Genomic DNA, 23,064 nt, shown 5'->3' on the forward strand with positions numbered 1-23,064 from the left:
GTAATTATTATTAATATTAATTTAATATTTTCATTAAGTTTTCCATGAACTACTAACTTTTAACTGCTGAATCAGAAAATTCATTTTTTGGAAAATTCCCAAAACCAAGCCACATATCGCACTAAAGCGAAGTATGAAGCGTTTTGTGGACCAAGGGTTTTTCACGATCTTGTTGCCTTCACAATTGGGGGAAAATTAACCTTATTGCTGAGGTTGAAAATGCCTGGAAATATGTTTATGATGGTTTAATTGTAATTATTGACAGACATTCTCCCTACAAAAAATTTAGCGTGAAAGGCCATGACACTGCATGATCTATCCAGGTCATTAGTTCTGCAAGTCAGGTAAGCGCTATTGAGTATTTCAGTTTGGCCAGTTACTGTCACAGAGGTGCACAAAGCCCTCAAACTTATAGACACCAGAAAACTGGCAGGTCTGCCAGTCAACTTAGAGCCATATTTTTTAAAGTTAGCTGCTGATTTTATTGCCCCACCTTTAACTTATATTTTTAATCTTACTTTAGTCTCCAAAAAAATCCTCTTATATGGAAATCTGCCTTTGTTCAACCCCTGTTAAAAGGAGGAGACCCTATACTTTTAAACAACTATAGGCCAATTTCCAAACTTTTCTGTCTTAGCGAAAAAAAGTTACGATTACGATTTTTTATTGACCAACAATATTTTATCTGGTTAGCAATCAGGTTTTAGGAAAAAACGTAGTACAACCACAGAGGCTTTAAAGGTAGTCAGTGATTTTTTTGGAGTCCTTGGACAGTAAGGAGCACTGTGCAGCCCTTTTTATTGACTTGTCAAAGGCCTTTGAAACTGTTGACCATGCAATTTTGAAACAAAGACTACTCAGTATTGGACTGTCAGAACAATCTGTCTCTTGGTTTGAAAATTATTTATCGAAAAGATCACAGTGTGTGCAGGCTGAAGGCATCACCTTCTCTTGAAATAATAAATGGTGTGCCCCAGGGCTCAGTCTTAGGGCCACTGTTATTTACAATTTATATTAACAGTATTGGCTCTAATGTTCCCAACACAGATTTTTACTTGTTTGTGGATGATACTGTTATTTACTGCTCCGCTCCAACACAGTATCAGGCTCTCTGTCACTTACAAGATGCCTTTGATACTGTGTAACACACTTTTCATGAGTTGAAACTGATTTTAAATTCAGATAAAACTAAACTCATGATGTTTACAAACTCAAAGACAAAGCCTCTGAACCTGCTATCTATTGGTACATTTCAGGGTGATGTGATTGAGTCTGTATCTTCTTATAAATACCTGGGATTCTTAATTGACTATTCGCTATCTTTTAAGCTTTATATTCAGCAACTTGTAAAGAAGCCGAAGCTGCGGCTGGGCTTCTATTTCAGAAACAAATCATGTTTTTCTTTTGCTGCAAAAAGAAGACTTGTTGCTGCTACTTTTATGCCAATGATTGACTATGGTGATGTTTTATATATGCATGCACCTTCCCAATACCTTCACTCTCTGGACTCTATATACCGTGGAGCATTGAGGTTTATTACAAATCTTAATGCCCTAACTCATCATTGCTCACTGTACGCTCGAGTTGGTTGGCCTGCACTGTCTGACCGTAGTCTAAATCACTGGCATGTCCTTATTTATAAGGCAATTCTTAACTTATGTATTTTTTTTAATCTGAAAAATGGTGGAAGCTACAGTCTTTGCTCTGTGACCCACTCGCAAGGCTTAATTTTGCTATTTGTCCCCAAAGATTTGGGTCTCAAGGACCTGATCCCTTTCAATCTTTTTTAAAATGAGATTGAAGGCATTGGAGGAAGATGCATCCGGTTGTAGATTAATGACTTTTGCTATGTGTTCCAGAATATGGTGACTTGTTTTTGTAATTGTTTTGTGCTGTATGTCTGAAACTTTGTCAAAATGTGCTGCTGCTGTCTTGGCCAGGACACTCTTGTAAAAGGAGATTTTTAATCTCAATGAGGCTTTTCCTGGTTAGATAAAATTTAAATAAAAGAAATAAAAGAATAAGGCCTCATAAGGGCTCCCAACATCAAGAGTCTCCAAACAGAGCAAAGTTTTTAAGAACAAATCAGGAAGGGAAAAAAAACAGGCAATGACATAATACATATTATGTCATGCGTCGTGTGTGTGTGTGTGTGTGTGCTTGGCGAGTTAATTGATCGATACACCTACTCCCCTGACTTTTCTGCACTTGCATAATTAGGCCACATTTGTGAGTGGTTTGGTTGAGGTTGAGCCGACGGCAAGCAGGCGAGAAACGGCGAGGAACATGGTAGAAGACAGGCTGGTTGGACATCCTGTCTAGAATTGGTGAGCAGCGTGTGTGAAGTGTTCCTGGCTGTCAGGTGTTGCCAGAGCGTCTCCCGGACCGGAGGAACTGCTGCTGCCCAACTGGAGACCAGGTCGCGAGCATGCCGGAGAGGCCACTGCGGAGGGGAAGCCTTAGATGAAAAAGGAGGGGACGCGCTCCACCCTTCCTCCAGATAAGTACCTCTCCTACTTATTACCATTGGATCAAGCATAGAATTGTTCTATAGCCTACACATAAAAGGGCGCCAAGCTGGCGCTATTATTGATGCGGCTGATTTATTTGTACCATAACATCTTGGGGCTTCCTACCATCAGTCATCTTAATATGGACTATTTCAAAAGATGTGGATTGGGCCCTTTTTTACTTTGATTGTATTGAATTTAATTTGATGTGATGAGTATAGTTTGGCTGCTTATTTGATTTAATGTTTTTTGTGTTGGACTCTTAGAGCCCTATCATCCACCCGGCGCAAAGCGCCAAAGTGCAAGTGTCATTGCTATCTTCCACCTGGCGCAGTCGTCATTTTGTGTAAATAGCAAACAATCTTGCGCCACCTTTAGCGCCTGTGGTTGGTTTTGATATGAGGTGTGGTCAGGCAAACGGGTAGCCTGTTGCTATCTAGAGGACGCAGAAAGCGACTGTGCCTTAGACCAACAAAAACCTGGTCTAAAGTCTTAAGTCTATGGCGTAATCTGTGTTTGCTATTTAGAAGGCGCATTATGGGCATACATCGGCAAGTTTACAACACCAGTCTGCTTGTCACTCACACAGGGACACACAGCAGCACTTCTACTCAAAAGGAAAAAGCAGTCTGTTTGTAGACACAGTGAAAAAATTTTGGTTAAGGGACAGACTGCAAGCTTTTGTTTCCCTAGTCTCCTTAAATCGTGATACTGCTTTCGGTTTGTTACCGATCTGCTGAGAAGTGCAGGAAGACATGGACAAGCTCACCGCTGCCTCAACACACACCTGCTTCACCTCAGGGAGATTCCTGCTCGAGCCACGCACGGGCCAAAAACTACAGAGACCGACACACGAGACTCTCCATACTGCATATACATTCGGACTGCACGGTCTCTATAATACAGCATAATCCGAGACACACTCACACACACGCAACTAGGAGGTAAATTAATTACCATACTCAAACATAACTACCTGTGGCACCGACAATTGTGCCCACATATATTAATACACTGTCCAGTCTCCACTACACACGGACAGAATACAGCCATGTGATCCAGCAGCAACAATAAGTAAATAAACATTTACAGCCAACTTCTCTTTGATGGTCAGTACACAGAACTTTAATAAACATAAGATCCTGTCCGTCTGGAGATTTAAATAATTAATGTTATGCTGCTGTGCCTTGTGCGTAAATGTACACAGCGTACATTTACGCACAAGGCAGTTAAATATGCTGGTCGGGGTCCGGTTTATATAAGAAGAAAGACTAAAATCCGCTGTGTAAATAGCAACACGCCTGCCTGCAGGCACACCAGGCTCTTAAAGGGAACGAGAGCTCTGATTGGTTTGATTTATGTAATGAAAACATGCCTATGAATAATCCAGGGACTTGAGCCAACCTCTTTGCGCCTTGTGCCTTGCTTTGCGCCCAGATTGTGCGCAGTGTAACAAGCAAAAGTGCGTCAGACACGCCCTTAATCACTTAGACTGTGCGCCTTCCGCTGTCTAAATAGGGCCCCAAGTGTGCTGTGTTATATTTTTATGAATTCCATTCCCATCCACAATTCATTGTTTATCCAAATTAAGTTATTACAACTAAAAAAGACTGGTTAGTGTAGTTGATCTCTTGTTTGTCCTACCTTAACTTGATGGGAAATCGGCTCGACTGTGACCTGACTCACCTGCATCTACAAGTTGGAAACCAGTGGACAGAGACTGTTGGACTCTTTTACTTTGATCCTCCTGAGTATCTTTTTTTCATTAATGTGTTTTTAGTTGTTTTTGTAATAAAGAATATTTCATGTTTTATCCTTGACTGGTATTGTTGTTTGGTGTTGCTGCTCCCCAACAGAAAGGGTTGTTTCATACTGACCCGGGCACTTTACACCTGTGACACATGCTCTTAGTAGCCTGCAGGGGAAGTGAGTGCGTGCAGCTTTTGTTACTTGTAAATAAGCACGTTTCTTGAAATTAGCTGATTTACAAATATTGCTTATTTAACCAAGGGACTTTTTCCATTGGTTACCGTTTAAAGGGCTGCACTCTCTGGACTCTGATAAACTCTTTTACTGTTTTCTATAGGAGTAAAGAAAGTGTGTGTGTTTCTCGCTACTGAATAACTCAAAGTAACTCAAAGGGTGATCTGCTTGTCTCTTCTGTTTTTACATTAGATCTCCAGGGTGAGTAACCTCTGTTATTTAGCAAAAGCCCTCTCGCTGTTTATCACAGTCAGTACTAAGAGATATAGACGATCCATTCATCTTATATCTTATCTTATCTTATATTTTCATGTGAATCGATGTCACCTTTCTCTATGAGTAGCTCTGCTTTTTGTAGAGCTCATGAATTGATGTAAGCCTGCACACGTTGGCATGGTGCTCTGATCTGGTGTTAAATGATTCAGCATCACAGTGTTTTACTTTAAAGGAAGTAAAAACACTGATGTTCTGTAAAGATGATTCGTCTGATTGAGAGCAGATTTCTGTTGATTCTTATCATCAGTTGCAGCATAGGGGCGTCTGTGTAGAAGATCACTCAACTGTTTTCATTTTCACTAAGCCCCACCTTGAATTGTCTGAAGTATTAAATCGCTGATTTTATGCAGAGCATCTGCTAACAGCTTAACGTGTTGATGTACTACCACTAATTTGTTTGTGCATAAATATAATTAAATAATTAAATTATCGTTGTGAAAACATTTCCTAAAATTCACCAGAAGATAATAATGACCTTTTAACTTCTCTTTTAGTGCAGCTTTAAAGAAGCACCATGGGTAATCTATTTAGTCGTAGAGAAATACAACAAGAAATCAGAGAAGCTCTACAAAACAATAATCAGACCTTAGCTTTTGCAAAGATCCAGGAGTATTTAGAAAAGGAGAAAAAGATTCCTCTAAATATTGCCGTCACAGGAGAGTCTGGCTCTGGTAAATCCACCTTTGTTAATGCTTTAAGAGAGATACAGAACAGTGATGAGGGAGCCGCCCCTGCTGGTTCTGTAGAAACCACAAAGAAGGTTACATTGTACCCCCATCCAAACTACCCCAATGTTACACTGTGGGATCTTCCTGGTATTGGCACCACCAGTTATCCAGCTGCCAAGTACCTGAAGTATGTTGGATTTGAAAAGTTTGACTTCTTCATCATCATCTCAGCTGATCGCTTCAGAGAAAATGATGTGAAGCTGGCTCAGGAGATTCAGAGGATGAAGAAGAAGTTTTACTTTGTTTGCTCAAAGATCGACAATAACATACGTGACGAGGAAAGAAGTCAGAGGGAGTTCAGTGCAGAAAGGACTCTCACACAAATCAGGGACAACTGCCTTCAAGGTGAGTGACACATAAAGAACAGTGAAGATGAATGTGTCTGTTTTTACTTCTGTGCCTATTTTGTTTGTCTGACTTCAATGTTTTCTTTAATCTGAAACATTGATTTCTCAAAATACAGAAGTCAGACAACTTTCTGTTTACTGTGAACGAACAGCAAACTGATAAAGCAGAACATGACGTCATGTCGCACTTTGTGACTTCAGAAACCTGCAGCCACAAAGCCCCAGACCCATGATCCTAGAAGGTCATCTTCTCCTTCTTGATAAACATTTCAGTGAGGATTAAATTAAAGCACATGGTGCCACAAGATATACAAATAATAATAAAATAACCTTTAGATTATGGTGCACATGATGAATAATTAAGCACCCTAAGCAGTGATTAAATACTAAAAGGAACTGCTCAGGTTCTGTTTCATTGTTACACAAAATGTAGCTTAGCGAAAGTTCAAGCAGGAAGACTGTTCTCATTCATTCATTCATCATTAACTTCATTCATTCTACACTCTCTTTCCCCCCTCTGTTCCTGTTTCGCGATCAGCTGATTATGGGCGTTTCCATTTAAGCATTAACCAACCAGAGTTAGACACGACGTCTGTGAACCAATCATCTTACTGCTGTCAAACTTTAAATCTGCTCCTCTCTCTTCCGCAGTCTGCTCATCGTTTCAGACGATTATTGCGAATGGAACATTTCCTACTCACCCTTTGTTGCATCTCGTTGTTTCATTTTCCTCCAATGTCCGACTCTGACCTCGATCAACTCGCGGAGGATCCTGATCTAGGAGGCGATGTGTTGCCGGAGATAGCTTCCATCTCCCCGGACAGCCTGCGCAGGAGCGCTCGCCTTGCAGTTCGTGACAGTCCATCAAAAGGCGAGGCAGGATTCCTTATGTCTCAGCTTCATGGTCGTGGCATCACTCCAGCACCAGGTATTTCTCTCTCCCAGCTCCGCGAGTTGGCGGAATTATCAAATTACGAACTGGGAGAATGCTGATATCGCGCCGAGCAACCGGCTGCTTCCATCATCTCCTCTCCTGTACCAACTCGCGGTCGGAAAAGAACGAGGAAATCAGGTCCCTCGCAAGCTCCTCAGCCCAAGAGGAGAAATGTCTCTTGCCGGTCCCCCTCTCACGCAGAACCGACTAATCCAAGACACTCATCCTCTGATAGTTTCTTAGTCTCCACCTTACAGGCTCTGAATAAATCTATGGGTAATATCGACGCACGCCTTCGTGCTCTGGAGAACGCTTCATCTGCCACTTCTTCCTCTGCTACAACTTCTGCAAATTCGGGCACTTCAATGCTGGATGTCACTACGCCAAGTCAGCCATCCACTATCACTTGGATTGAAGCTTCAGCACATTCACTCGCCATGGCTGTTCCAGCTCCTATTTTAGGTAGCCCTTACATTCCTCAATCAGCGTACATATCTCCCCGGTTAAGGTCTAAAATCTTAGATGGCAAAGACATTAATCTAGTCAGCCTTATCCTGCCTTCACCAGAGTGCCCCATAGGTGTAGCTACAAGGAAATATTCAGGGAAGAAAAGGTTAATTTTCGACCTGTCCGCGCCGCGCTCCGGCCCCGTTGCGAGCGTTAACAGTCTTATTCCGCCTGAACCTTTTTCTCTTCACTACGCATCAGTCGATAACGCCATCAAATTGATAAATTTAGCAGGGCAAGGCGCGTGGCTCTCCAAAGCAGATATCACCTACGCATTCAAAATTGTCCCCATTCATCCGTCTCAATGGCCTCTTTTCGGCATCAGGTGGGATTCAGAGTACTACTTCGCCGTGCGCCTGACATTCGGGTGTAGAAGTAGCCCGTGCATATTCAACCTTGTTTCTGAGGCGCTTTGCTGGATCCTATTAAACCAATTCAGGGTTCCCTCCGTTCTTCATCTGCTTGATGACTTCCTCCTGATAGATCCTCCTCACGATGGCTCAGGCTCCTCTTTAGGAAAACTAAAACATTGCTTCCAGGTTCTTGGCGTTCCTCTCTCAGAAGAGAAAACTGTAGGTCCTGACACACGTCTAGAGTTTCTTGGTATCACGCCGGATACTATCGAAATGAAAGCGTCGCTCCCAGCCGACAAACTACAGCGCATTCGTGATATTTCAAAATCGTACTGCGCAGCTGAGTACATCACAAAGCAGCAGTTACTTTCCCTTCTAGGGCATCTTAACTTTGCCATGCGCGTTATCCCTCAAGGGCGGTCTTTCATATCTCGTTTACTAGAGATGACGTCATATCATTAGATGAAGGGTGCCGCTCCGACCTGAGTTTTTGGTCCCTGCTGCTCGAGCACTGGAATGGCATAACCTTCTTCTATGATGACTTGGTACATTCTTCTGACTCCTTGAAGTTTTTCACGGATGCCGCTCCATCCGTGGGTTTTGGGGGTTTCTTTCAAGGACAGTGGTTCGCTGATCACTGGCCTCCCGCTTTCTCCGAATTCGATCAGTCCTCAGCGCTGTACAAAATTTACCCCGTTGCAGTTGCATGTCACGTGTGGGGTCAGCATTGGAAACGCAAACGTATCTCAGTGCTTTGTGATAATCAAGCTGTTGTCAGCATGATCAACAGAGGGTGCTCCTCTTCTAAAGATATCATGCCATTCCTGAGAAGCATCACATGGTCGTCCATAACTCACAACTTCATAATCACGGCCCGTCACGTGCCCGGGCATTACAATAAACTTGCTGACTCTCTCTCACGCTTTAACTTTCAGATCTTCCGGAGCATCTGCCACGAAGCCAGCCCATTTCCTATTCAAGTTCCGCCCCTTCAACAGCTAACTCTGTTCTAAATCATGGCCCCATGATCAGCTATTTAGAGTCATCCAAATATTATATGAGCAAAGGTTTAGCCCCCTCCACTTTAAAAACATATGATTTTGCATGGAGTACTTTTGCCTTGTTTTGTGTTTCAATATGTATGCCTCTCAAACCTGTTCACATTAACACCATTTGTGCTTTCATAGGCTATTATATGGATGTTAGACACTTTAAACCTCAGTATATTAGAGGATTACTTGCAGGAATCCAGTTTAACGTCAGATGTTATGATCCCTCTTTTCCTAGTTTATTTTCGAATCCTGCTATTAAAATTTTGTTAAAGGGCATTGCTAAAGTCTCCCCTCCTGTTGCAGACCGCAGGAGGCCTATTACTTTGTCCGTTCTTCACAGCATGTTATCTGAACTTAGAAAAGGGTTCTCATCTCCTTACGTTGACGCTCTGCTCGAGGCAGTATTTTCCATGGCTTTTTATGCATTTCTCAGAGCTGGTGAATTCACGACAACTTCCTTTCAATCTTTTAATCCCAATAAGAATATTTCTTTCTCTGATTTAGCCTTTCATTCTAGTCACTATTGTGTTGATCTTAAGGATACTAAATGTAATGGGTCCTGTTCAGTCATTGTGGCTCGCACAGGAACACTCTTTTGCCCCTTTAAATCCATGATCAAATTCCTTTTAGTCAGACCCCCTACTAACGCCAAGTCTCCTCTATTCCTAACTCCTGGGAACTCCCCTCTTTCAAAATCTTGGTTTAATCTCATCTAAAACAAGTGCTCCTCAAAATCAATTTATCCCCTCAGCATTATTCAGGGCATTCTTTTAGAATAGGTGCTGCACTACTGCTACCAATCAAGGCATCTCATCATCCTCTCTGCAACAACTCGGGCGCTGGTCTTCCTCGGCCTACACTTCTTATGATATCGGCACCGTTCTCGCAAATCAAAGATCTCTGAAACCCTGAATTCTGGTAAGCTTTTCATATAACTGGTGGTGATGGTACATGCGGTGTTGCTATGGGTTGAGGTTCACCGTTGCGTATTGTCACAAGGTCTCATGGCGGGGGAGGGCACGTACACGCACCATACACTTGGTTAAAACACGTAGATCATATAGGTTTCATCCCGCACCTCACGTATGAGCTATTCGGCCACCGTCAGCTTAGGGTCATATGACCTTTAACACTCAGCCTTAGCGGCTCGATCAGGTCATCGGACCAGCATACACCTCACATAGGTCTATCGTGACCTCATCATGCACGGCCAATCGCTGGTCCAGGTCTATCGTGACCCCCTCATGAATGGCTAATCGCTGGTCAAGGTCTATCGTGACCCCCTCATGCATGGTCAATCGCTGGCCAAGGTCTATCGTGACCTCATCATGCACGGTCAATCGCTGGCCAAGGTCTCATGACCTCACTCTTGCACGGCCAATCGCTGGCCAAGGTCTATCGTGACCTCATCATGCACGGTCAATCGCTGGCCAAGGTCTCATGACCTCACTCTTGCACGGCCAATCGCTGGCTTCATGTCTTGTGATCTCACTCTTGCACGGCCAATTACTGGCTATTAATGTGAATGTAAATGTCTAATTATTGTTTCATAATGTATATCAATTATTCACGCTCTCTGTGCTTAATTCTTTAACTCTTCTTAGAATCCCGTTACAACCCGGTAAGGTAAGGCCTGCTTCATCAAAAGTGAGTATATGCTTCCCGTTATTTCTTCTCATTGTTTTGGGGGGGTATCCTATCCTGCTCTCAGCCTCTACACCCCTCCAGCTCACGATGACATCACGATGGAGTCTAATCGCCAAAGACTTTGCACATTTCATTTCAACTTGTAAATAAATAATTGTTCAAACGTATTAAGTCTCTCCTGATTGAAATGTAGCTGAGCGAAAGTTCAAGCAGGAAGACTGTTCTCATTCATTCATTCATCATTAACTTCATTCATTCTACACTCTCTCTCTTTGCCCTCTCTGTTCCTGTTTCGCGATCAGCTGATTATGGGCGTTTCCATTTAAGCATTAACCAACCAGAGTTAGACACGACGTCTGTGAACCAATCATCTTACTGCTGTCAAACTTTAAATCTGCTCCTCTCTCTTCCGCAGTCTGCTCAACGTTTCAGACGATTATTGCGACCCTCCTCCACCCCAGTCACCTCCATCCTTTTCATCAGTGTCCAGTCAGCTCAGCTCATCCTGCATCCTCTCTTCACCATCATCACCACCAGTGTCTAGACTCCATCGGGGGGGTATCCTATCCTGCTCTCGGCCTCTACACCCCTCCCGCACACGATGACATCACGATGGAGTCTAATCGCCAAAGACTTTGCACATTTCATTTCAACTTGTAAATAAATAATTGTTCAAACGTATTAAGTCTCTCCTGATTGAAATGTATTTGTGAGGACAAAACAGGCTTAGTATTTTGACATACTTCGTCAAAACGTCGTCTCCCAAGTTACCAATTGTCTTACAAACAGCCGATAGATCACGTCACCTGAGAAACTAGCCTGCCACAGGCGTAGTGATACTGGATTGTTCAAGAGAGAAAATAGTTCCAAAAAACGGCAAAGTATTTGAAATCCTAGGATGATGATTTTGTGTTGGTAATGGATCACCATGGCTTCCGTGTTGTTTTTGTAAGGTAAAACTTTTTGGTTTCATGACCCTGGCATCTCACCGGAAATCCTATTTTTTTTTGGTACCGGCCAGAAGTCCGACCACAGGTCTCGTTCAGTAAGCTAACAGCTTTGCATCCACTACACTACTCGTAAGTATTTCATACAACTTGGTGTCCAAAAATCCGAAGAGAGTCGTTAGTAGACCAGTATAGTTAGTGTATTTAATTGTAGCAATTCTCTGTTGAGATCGCACAACTCAGAAGAAACAAACTCGCTCATCAGGATATTTTTTGTTCCTTCTGTGACTCAGGTCTTCAGGCAGCAGGTGTCCAGTCTCCTCAGGTGTTCCTGGTGTCCAGCTTTGAGCTCCACCTCTATGATTTCCCTCTGTTGGAGGAGACACTGGAGAGAGAACTTCCTGAACACAAGAGGGATGCTCTGCTGTTGGCCATGCCCAATATCAGCCTGGACATGATCAACAAGAAGAAACAGGCTTTCCATTCCCAAATAAAATACTTTGCTCTTCTATCTGCAGGTGTAGCAGCTGTACCAGTTCCTGGGCTCTCTATTGGTGTTGATGTAGTCTTGCTGGTTGGTCTTGTCACGAGATATGTGCTTGTGTTTGGTCTCGATATTACGTCACTGAAGAGATTGCCCAATAAAACAGGTGTTCCTTTTAAATATCTGATGAAAGTCATCATTTCACCTCTGGCAGCCAAAAAAATAACCCCTGATCTTGTATTGAAGGTGGTTGCTCAATGTTCCAGCATAGTCGTATTAATGGCAGCAGAGGAACGGTCCAGATTCATTCTAATACTTGGAATCCCAGCAGCGATGGGCCTCTTTTTTGTCACAACCTACCGATGTCTCAGCACAGTCCTTGACATGGTTGCAGACGACGCACGGATGGTGTTTAAAAGGGCGCTGGGTTTGAACCCTGCAGAGTGATATTGTAAAGGGAATGACCCTGGATTTAAAGACACATTTAAAAATGCAGAGAACAAAAGAGCTTTATTTATTTAAAATATTAAATTATATAATAGTAGATGACAATATATCCATATTTTCTATATTTGCAGTTAATCGATTTTCTTTTGGTATGTATTACCGAATAACTTTGAGCTTAAAGCACCTAAAGACTCGTCTTTATTCTGTTCTACTTTTCCTTTCATATAAACAGTTTATAATGCAAAGAGCTGTTCAACATTTTCTCAAAGTCATTTCTTAGCGCTGTATAAGAAACCGCTCTGTAAACAAGCTGCACATATCAGTACTTTGTACAAATCAGGTAATATGATGGTTGATGTCAGAGTTTCATGTTGAATGGATGTCCCTGAGTCTTTAAATAAAGTCATTAGAATGAGCTGATTTGGTTGTTCTGTCTTGGTATGAAACACTTTGATTTGTGTGCTTTATTGTTGATGTTGTAGGTTATAATAGTTTGTGTAGAAGTAGTCATAGTTTTGGCAAAACATTTTGTCACTTGTGTTGATGATATTAATGATGCACCAGAATGCATTGTGATACAAGGTGAGCTGATACACCTCCACATTATCATTATACCAACATTATATCCACCACCATTTACATATGTGCTGCACAGAATATGAGACAAGCTGCTGCCCGTCTTTTCTTTTTCTTCATCACTCCTTTTTTGATAAACCTTTTTTTCTTGAGATTATTAGAATACATTGTTGGTACATTGAAGTAACAGATACTGTAGGTACCGAAACATACAACATACCATTACATATAAAAAGTGTTCTTTAGTTTTACTAAAGTTACTCTATTAAATAAAAGAACCTGTCCTGTTTTTCACCTCACAAGTACCTGGTTACAAACGTAACCTTCTTGCTGCGAGGCGACAGTGTTAGCCGCTGCACCATCGTGCAGCCCAAACATCATCACGAATCAGAAAATGTCCTGTTTTTAGAAACAATATTAAAAGATCAAACATGTTCTGTTTTTCAATTATTGATCCAAATTAAAGAAATGTTCTTTGAAAGTCTTCATCTGTTGTATAATAATGAAAATATGACTTAATGAATTTATGAACTCTGAATTTTATGAAACATTTAAGCATCTGTTCTTTAAAATATCTGAAAACTTCATTTTTCTTGATAAAGTAAGTCTGAGTCAACAAAGTGGCCCTAAGACTTATTTCACCCTCTCAGCAGCTACCACACATACTTGTTTATAATTCACATTTCAGCTGTGTCATTGTGACCCAACAGTACACAACTTTATTGGAGCTTCAGCTCAGAGACCTTCATGAACAAAGACAATGATACAAGATGAGAAGAAAGACGTCGCCTCGATGCACACACTTAAAAAGCTTCTGAGAGGAAAGTTCTCACGCTGATATTAAAATAGATTCTGTGTTCAGTCTGACGTGTAATACTCAGAATTATTAAGTATTTTGATCACATTTTAGCTGAATACAGGCTACACCTTGAGCTCATTCTTCTTATCTTATTTTGCAGGTGATAAGAGGAGGTGTTTGATGTAACTGGAAAGAAAAGCTGGAGTTAAACCTTTAAAAAACAGCATTTTGAATAGTTTTCCTCCACGTCTACGTCCCCCTTGTTGCTCACAAACAGCTGAGGAAGGACTTTAATAGAGACGGAGGAGAGGGGACATGAGAGCCGGTCTCACAGCAAACACTTCACGTCACTGAACACCTGATTTAGCCTTTTGGTTTCATAGCACAAACTGTTGCCCTGTTTGTTTGGTGGACTCACCACAGACAGCGACAGCCAAGTGTCTCAGTGGATAAGGAGGCGTGGGTGGGTTCATTTTAGAAATCTGTCTGACCTGTTAGTTATCCGGCTTCAGGTGGCTGTCGGCCAAATGTTATGATGACGGTGCTTATTAGTTGTTCAGAGCTGAAGAGTGAAAGTTGAAAGTATCACACAATATTATAACATACAGTGTCTCAATAAGGCCTCATAAGGGCTCCCAACATCAGTGGTTTCAAACAGAGCAAAGTTTTTATGAACAAAAGCAGGAAGGATTATTCCCAGTAGCAGCCATGAGGAGAAAAAGAGGTGAATTACATCATAAATATTGGGTCATGATCTTAGTGGCCTGCAGGGGGAGTGAGAGTGCAGCTTTAGATGTTTCTTGTAAATCAACATGTTTCTTGAAAGTCAGCTGATTCACAGAAGAACTTTTTCATTGGTTACTGTCTAAAGGGCTGGACCCTAAAAAACTCTTCGCCTGTTCCTCTCTCTCTCTGTGTGTGTGTGTTTCTCGCTGCTGAACAACTCAAAGTAACTCATAGGGTGATCTGCTTTTGTCTCATCTGTTTCAACTTTAGGACTCCAGGGTGAGTAACCTCTAACATTAGCAAAAGCCCTCTCGCTGTTTATCACAGTCAGTACTAAGAGATATAGACGATCCATTCATCTTATATCTTATCTTATCTTATATTTTAATGTGAATCGATGTCACCTTCCTCTATGAGTAGCTCTGCTTTTTGTAGAGCTCATGAATTGATGTAAGCCTGCACACGTTGGCATGGTGCTCTGATCTGGTGTTAAATGATTCAGCATCACAGTGTTTTACTTTAAAGGAAGTAAAAACACTGATGTTCTGTAAAGATGATTCGTCTGATTGAGAGCAGATTTCTGTTGATTCTTATCATCAGTTGCAGCATAGGGGCGTCTGTGTAGAAGATCACTCAACTGTTTTCATTTTCACTCAGCCCCACCTTGAATTGTCTGAAGTATTAAATCACTGATTTTATGCAGAGCATCTGCTAACAGCTTAACGTGTTGATGTTCGACCACTTTGTCATTTGCATTCTGTCACATTTTGTTTGTTCATGATGTTAAATTATCGTTGTGAAAACATTTCCTAACATTCAGCAGAAGATAATAATGACTTTTAAACTTCTCTTTTACTGCAGCTTTAAAGAAGCACCATGGGTAATCTATTTGGTCGTAGAGACATACAACAAGAAGTCAGAGAAGCTCTACAAAACAATAATCAGGCCTTAGCTTTTGCAGAGATCCAGGAGTATTTAGAAAAGGAGAAAAAGATTCCTCTAAATATTGCCGTCACAGGAGAGTGCGGCTCTGGTAAATCCACCTTAGTTAATGCTTTAAGAGGCATAGAGAACAGCGATGAGAGAGCTGCTCCTACTGATTGTGTAGAAACCACCAAAGAGGTTACACCGTACCCCCATCCAAACTTCCCCAATGTTACACTGTGGGATCTTCCTGGTATTGGCACCACCAGTTATCCAGCTGCAAAGTACCTGTAGCTCGTTGGATTTGAAAAGTTTGACTTCTTCATCATCATCTCAGCTGATCGCTTCACAGAAAATGATGTGAAGCTGGCTCAGGAGATTCAGAGGATGAAGAAGAAGTTTTACTTTGTTCGCTCAAAGATCGACAATAACATACGTGATGAGGGAAATGCAGAAAGGACTCTCACACAAATCAGGGACAACTGCCTTCAAGGTGAGTGACACATAAAGAACAGTGAAGATGAATGTGTCTGTTTTTACTTCGGTGCCTATTTTGTTTGTCTGACTTCAATGTTTTCTTTAATGTGAAACACTGATTTCTCAAAATACAGAAGTCAGACAACTTTCTGTTTACTGTGAACGAACAGCAAACTGATAAAGCAGAACATGACGTCATGTCACACTTTGTGACTTCAGAAACCTGCAGCCACAAAGCCCCAGACCCATGACTTATGTTACAACTGTATAGTCGTAATGTGTTTTTTTCTTTTATTATTATTACTGTGAGTTATTTGTGCCCTCAGTTAGTATGTGAGTGAGTATGTTAATAGGTGTGCGCAGGTCCCTTGAGCTGATTGGCTGACACCTCATCAGCGTCCGCAGGTGGTTGGCTGCGTCCGAAGACGGCGGATATAAGAACGAACAGTGACGTCACCGTCTCAGCTTTTGTGGAACCCCGTCTCCCTCTCCTTCCAACCAGCCACGTTTTGCTTTGTTTCAAGATTCCGTCTGTTTAATTTAGTATATCAATGTGTAGGGGTGAATCTTATTTATTTATGGTTGTTTTCTAATGCAGAAATACGCTTCAGTAAGTTTTCTCTTAAATAGAGAACATTTTAAACTGAGAAGTTGGGTGTGATTAATATTCCTTTGTCGTGTCTTTTAGTCTCATCAAGGGAATTTAAATAATGTCAAAATTTGAGAGCCACTTAAAACTTTGAACTATTAGGAAGGAATAGAAATAGAAACACTCTGTTGAGATCACAAAACTAGAAAGAGCTAAAACTGGCTCATCAGGATATTTTTTGTTCCTTCTGTGACTCAGGTCTTCAGGCAGCAGGTGTCCAGTCTCCTCAGGTGTTCCTGGTGTCCAGCTTTGAGCTCCACCTCTATGATTTCCCTCTGTTGGAGGAGACACTGGAGAGAGAACTTCCTGAACACAAGAGGGATGCTCTGCTGTTGGCCATGCCCAATATCAGCCTGGACATGATCAACAAGAAGAAACAGGCTTTCCATTCCCAAATAAAATACGTTGCTGTTCTATCTGCAGGTGTAGCAGCTGCACCAGTTCCTGGGCTCTCTATTGGTGTTGATGTAGCCTTGCTGGTTGGTCTTGTCACGAGATATGTGTTTGGGTTTGGTCTTGATATCCCGTCACTGAAGAGATTGGCCAATAAAACAGGTGTTCCTTATGAAGAACTGAAGAAAGTCATCATTTCACCTCTGGCAGCAGCAGAAATAACTACTGATCTTTTAATAAAGGTGCTTGGTCAATGTTCCAGCATAGTCGTATTAATGGCAGCAGAGGAAGCCTCCAGATTCATTCCATTACTTGGAATCCCAGTATCAATGGGATTCTCTTTTGTCACAACCTACAAATGTCTCAGCTTAATCCTTGACTTACTTGCTGAGGATGCACAGAGGGTGTTCAAAAGGGCCCTGGGTTTGAACCCTGCAGATTGATATTGTAAAGGGAATGACCCTGGAATTCAACACACATTTAAAACTGCAGAGAACAAAAGAGCTTTGATATATTTTTGTCAAGTAGTAAAGAAAAGTAGATGGCAACATATCTATGCTTTCTATATTTGCACTTAATCAATTTTTTTGTTGTTGTAGATATTACTGAATAACTTTGAGCTTAAAGCACCTAAAGACTCGTCTTTATTCTGTTCTACTTTTCCTTTCATATTAACAGTTTATGATACAATGAGCTGTTCAACATTTTCATGTCATTTCTTAGCGCTGTATAAGAAACCGCTCTGTAAACAAGCTGCACATATCAGTACTTTGTACAAATCAGGTAATATGATGGTTGATGTCAGAGTTTCATGTTGAATGGATGTCCCTGAGTCTTTAAATAAAGTCATTAGAATGAGCTGATTTGGTTGTTCTGTCTTGGTATGAAACACTTTGATTTGTGTGCTTTATGTTGATGTCGTAGGTTATAATAGTTAGTGTAGAAGTCGTCATAGTTTTGTTGTTATTTATGAACATTTTATTACTCGTGTTGATGGTCTTCATGATACATTTCTTATTAAATAATAAATCAATGTCACTGCACCAGAATGCATTGTGATACAAGGTGAGCTGATAAACCTCCACATTATCATTATACCAACATTATATCCACCACCATTTACATATGTGCTGCACAGAATATGAGACAAGCTGCTGCACGTCTTTTCTTTTTCTTCATCACTCCTTCTTTGATAAACCTTTTTTTCTTGAGATTATTAAAATACATTGTTGGTACATTATTAAATTATTATTATAATTTTTGTTTTTTATTAATTAATTAATTATTAAAACGTATGACTGTATATAAAGATGGACGATGCATGTCCATCTGCTCTCATTGTATGAAATTGATGCCAAAATAACCCCCATTGATAGGCACTGCCGTATTGCAATGGTGACATCGTTTGGAGTTGCGCAGTAAAGATCGGCAGGAGCCCCGAAGCCACTTCCGCTATCCAAAACACACACTAATCTAACCGAATAAAACAGCAAGGATCCTGCACGTCTGCGTGTTTGACAGCAGAACAGCTTCTTTGTGTTGGTCTGAAGTTAACGTTCACAGATATGGAAACTTCAATGACTGTCGTGATTGTTTCAGCTACGTTTCCTCTTGCTGTTCCTCCTCTACTCTGCTAATCTGGAACAGATCGGCTGCAGGAGCCGTATTTGTCAACAGAGCTGTCAACATAGACGGATTACCGCATGGGCAAAGTAGACACATGCCCATGGCCCTGAGCCAATGGGGGGCCCCTTGGCCTTAAGAATGAATGTCGTTTTTTTTTTATGTCTTAAGTATTTATGTTTTGAAATGCAGAAACGTATGCTCAGCGGGTCGCCGAAAGCAAACTAAAGGAAGAAAGAGAGGCTAAAGATGCTTTGGTCCATCAAATACCCTTCATTTGTTGTGACTGTCATACTTTAGCAGTGCTACAGCGCTGCCTCCCGGGGACCTGGATGTTAATGCAGTGCTGGTTGTTGATTTCCCCATGCTATTGTGCGACCACATTCTTGTGTTCTGTGAGAGTACACGCACTGTGCATGTACCAGGTGCGTTTTGATAGGGCCTGTGGTGAGTTTTTGCCCAGGGCCTGTGGTCATGATAATCTGTCCATGGCTGTCAATCATCGTTTTTACAGCATCTTATAACTATTTATAATAATAATAATAATCATAACTTTATTTATATAGCACCTTTAAAAACAAGAGTTTACAAAGTGCTCTGAGAACGAAACCATAAAACTAGGAAATCACAAGAACAAGCAAAGCACAGAACCCAACAACAGGAGAACCCACACAACATGACCAGGCACGAGACCAAGGGGACAAAGCAGGAAGAAGTAGAAACAATAAATAGAAATAAAGTTACTAAACAAGGTAAAAGCAAGAAATGAAGCAAGAAGAGAAATAAAAGCAGCAAGGGCAATAAAATAAATAAATAAATAAAAGCAGCAAGGGCAATAAAACAATAAAAGACTTAAAAGCAATATAAGCAATAAAAAGAAATAGAGGCAATACAAGCAATGTAAGAGAAAAAAGCAATAAAAGAGATTAGAGCAATTAAAAGATGAAAAAGTGAGAATAAAGTGAAATAAAAATGTTAAAAAGACACTTAAAAGCCAATAAGAAGACGACATCACATTAAAGAAGAGATTTAAAAGATGTCACTGATTTTATTTAAAGTAAACTTGTCAGAAAAATCAACACATGGACATAAATCAGCATGATAAGAACTAACTATAATGTGTTTTGATTTTATAGTTTGACACATGTCCCCCCTGCTGACTGCACCCAATGTCAGTGGGTGGGTTCATTTAAGCATTTGGAAATCTGTTTGTCTGACCTGTTAGTTATCCGGCTTCAGGTGGCTGTCGGCCAAATGTTATGATGGCGGTGCTTATTAGTTGTTCAGAGCTGAAGAGTGAAAGTTGAAAGTATCACACAATATTATAACATACAGTGTCTCAATAAGGCCTCATAAGGGCTCCCAACATCAGTGGTTTCAAACAGAGCAAAGTTTTTATGAACAAAAGCAGGAAGGATTATTCCCAGTAGCAGCCATGAGGAGAAAAAGAGGTGAATTATATCATTAATATTGGGTCATGCTCTCAGTGGCCTGCAGGGGGAGTGAGGGTGCAGCTTTAGATGTTTCTTGTAAATCAACATGTTTCTTGAAAGTCAGCTGATTCACAGAAGAACTTTTTCATTGGTTACTGTCTAAAGGGCTGGACCCTAAAAAACTCTTCGCCTGTTTCTCTCTCTCTCTCTCTCTCTCTGTGTGTGTGTGTGTGTGTGTGTGTGTGTTTCTCGCTGCTGAACAACTCAAAGTAACTCATTGGGTGATCTGCTTTTGTCTCATCTGTTTCAACTTTAGGACTCCAGGGTGAGTAACCTCTGTTATTTAGCAAAAGCCCTCTCGCTGTTTATCACAGTCAGTACTAAGAGATATAGACGATCCATTCATCTTATATCTTATCTTATCTTATATGTTCATGTGAATCGATGTCACCTTCCTCTATGAGTAGCTCTGCTTTTTGTAGAGCTCATGAATTGATGTAAGCCTGCACACGTTGGCATGGTGCTCTGATCTGGTGTTAAATGATTCAGCATCACAGTGTTTTACTTTAAAGGAAGTAAAAACACTGATGTTCTGTAAAGATGATTCGTCTGATTGAGAGCAGATTTCTGTTGATTCTTATCATCAGTTGCAGCATAGGGGCGTCTGTGTAGAAGATCACTCAACTGTTTTCATTTTCACTCAGCCCCACCTTTAATTGTCTGAAGTATTAAATCACTGATTTTATGCAGAGCATCTGCTAACAGCTTAACGTGTTGATGTTCGACCACTTTGTCATTTGCATTCTGTCACATTTTGTTTGTTCATGATGTTAAATTATCGTTGTGAAAACATTTCCTGACATTCACCAGAAGATAATAATGACTTTTTAACTTCTCTTTTACTGCAGCTTTAAAGAAGCACCATGGGTGATCCATTTGACAGTAGAATAATACAACAAGAAATCAGAGAAGCTCTACAAAACAATAATCAGGCCTTAGCTGTTGCAAAGATCCAGGAGTATTTAGAAAAGGAGAAAAACACTCCTCTAAATATTGCCGTCACAGGAGAGTGCGGCTCTGGTAAATCCACCTTAGTTAATGCTTTAAGAGACATAGACAACAGGGACGAGGGAGCCGCCCCTACTGGTTCTGCAGGAACCACCGTAGAGGTTACACCGTACCCCCATCCAAACTTCCCCAATGTGACACTGTGGGATCTTCCTGGTATTGGCACCACCAATTATCCAGCTGCAGATAACATGGAGCTTGTTGGATTTGAAAAGTTTGACTTCTTCATCATCGTCTCAGCTGATCGCTTCAGAGAAAATGATGTGAAGCTGGCTCAGGAGTTTCAGAGGATGAAGAAGAAGTTTTACTTTGTTCGCTCAAAGATCGACAAAAACATACGTGATGAGGAAAGAAGTCAGAGGGAGTTCAGTGCAGAAAGGACTCTCACACAAATCAGGGACAACTGCCGTCAAGGTGAGTGACATAAAGAACAGTGAAGAAGAATGTGTCTGTTTTTACTTCTGTGCAGCTCATTTGGATAAATATGTATTGTCAAAGTCAAATTAAGTAATGAAAATACAAAAACTTAATTTCAGTATAAGTGATGTATTTATTTGTATGAATTTTCTGAGATCACAACAATAGGACGAAAAAAAACTCGCTCATCAGCATATTTTTTGTTCCTTCTGTGACTCAGGTCTTCAGGCAGCAGGTGTCCAGTCTCCTCAGGTGTTCCTGGTGTCCAGCTCTGAGCTCCGCCTCTATGATTTCCCTCTGTTGGCAGAGACACTGGAGAGAGAACTTCCTGAACACAAGAGAAATGCTCTGCTGTTGGCCATATCTTCTAATATCAGCCTGGACATGATCAACAAGAAGAAAAAGGCTTTCCATTCCAAAATAAAATACGTTGCTCTTCTATCTGCAGGTGTAGCAGGTGTAGCAGGTCCCAGGCTTTCCATTGCTGTTGATGTAGCCTTGCTGGTTGGTCTTGTCACGAGATATGTGTTTGGGTTTGGTCTTGATATCCCGTCACTGAAGAGATGGGAAGATGGCACAGGTGTTCCTTTTAAAGATCTGATGAAAGTCATCATTTCACCACTGGCGGCAAAAAAAATAACCCCTGATCTTGTATTGAAGGTGGTTGCTCAATGTTTCAGCATAGTCGTATTAATGGCAGCAGACGAACGGTCCAGATATGTTCCATTACTTGGAATCCCAGCAGCGATGGGCCTCTCTTTTGTCACAACCTACAAATGTATCAGCTCATTTCTCAACATGCTTGCTGACGATGCACAGATGGTATTTAAAAGGGCTCTGGGTTTGAACCCTGCAGTGTGATATTGTGAGGAACATAATTTCTAAAGCAGCTGATCAACTCATACAATGGCCTCTTTACATTTTCTACAAATTACTGAATAACGTTCAGCTTAAGGCACATTAAAACATGTCTTTATTCTATTTTGGTATATTACTTTTATTTTCATATAAACGGTTTATTATGACAACATTTTCATGTCATTTCTTAGCGGTGTATAAGAAACCACTCTGTAAACAAGCTGCACATATCAGTACTTTGTACAAATCAGGTAATATGATGGTTGATGTCAGAGTTTCATGTTGAATGGATGTCCCTGAGTCTTTAAATAAAGTCATTAGAATGAGCTGATTTGGTTGTTCTGTCTTGGTATGAAACACTTTGATTTGTGTGCTTTATGTTGATGTTGTAGGTTATAATAGTTTGTGTAGAAGTAGTCATAGTTTTCATAATAAACACGTACTTCTCAAACAGTATGAGCCCCTGATCCATGTATCACTATGTACACAAAGGTAGGACAGAATATAAGAAACACCACGGCCATTTTTATTCTAAACCAACAGTCAGTTTATTCTGTGATGAGCGTTCACTGCCCTCTAGTGGCCACAGTGCTGAATTACACCACAACATAATTTAAAGGAAATAATACAGGTCTCAATTGTTTATTATTCTTATCAAAGCTTTATCACCGCTGTTATTTGTGAACATTTTATTACTCGTGTTGATGGTCTTCATGATACATTTCTTATTAAATAATAAATCAATGTCACTGCACCAGAATGCATTGTGATACAAGGTGAGCTGATACACCTCCACATTATCATTATACCAACATTATATCCACCACCATTTACATATGTGCTGCACAGAATATGAGACAAGCTGCTGCACGTCTCTTCTTTTTCCTCATCACTCCTTTTTTGATA

General features: G+C 40.9%; 2 protein-coding genes and 1 pseudogene across 3 annotated transcripts in view; all 3 read left to right on the top strand.

Moving 5' to 3' along the window:
• LOC138590764 (interferon-inducible GTPase 5-like) overlaps window positions 1-12,215 on the top strand; it is a 35,421-nt gene extending 23,206 nt beyond the window's left edge. The window contains exons 2-3 of the mRNA XM_069661122.1: window positions 5,269-5,842; window positions 11,578-12,215. Coding sequence (XP_069517223.1) covers window positions 5,284-5,842; window positions 11,578-12,215 — 1,197 coding nt within the window. The 5' untranslated portion in view covers window positions 5,269-5,283. The remainder of the gene's footprint in view (window positions 1-5,268; window positions 5,843-11,577) is intronic.
• On the top strand, window positions 4,616-22,489 carry LOC138591647 (interferon-inducible GTPase 5-like). 2 transcript variants are annotated; one of them, XM_069662298.1, is made up of 3 exons: window positions 4,616-4,694; window positions 20,724-21,297; window positions 21,521-22,489. In XM_069662298.1, exons 2-3 carry the CDS (start codon window positions 20,739-20,741, stop codon window positions 22,159-22,161), a joined length of 1,200 nt encoding a protein of 399 aa, XP_069518399.1. In that variant the 5' UTR covers window positions 4,616-4,694; window positions 20,724-20,738; the 3' UTR covers window positions 22,162-22,489. The 2 variants fall into 2 exon arrangements, with proteins under 2 accessions (XP_069518399.1, XP_069518398.1); XM_069662297.1 differs by lacking the exon at window positions 4,616-4,694 and adding an exon at window positions 20,039-20,140.
• On the top strand, window positions 14,510-17,622 carry LOC138591316 (interferon-inducible GTPase 5-like; annotated as a pseudogene).
• Window positions 22,490-23,064: the final 575 nt, after the last annotated feature.

This window comes from Semicossyphus pulcher, unplaced genomic scaffold, assembly GCF_022749685.1.
Source record: "Semicossyphus pulcher isolate SPU_LCO1_2020_fin unplaced genomic scaffold, fSemPul1.0.p SCAF_14, whole genome shotgun sequence".
Taxonomy (NCBI): Eukaryota; Metazoa; Chordata; class Actinopteri; order Labriformes; family Labridae; genus Semicossyphus; species Semicossyphus pulcher.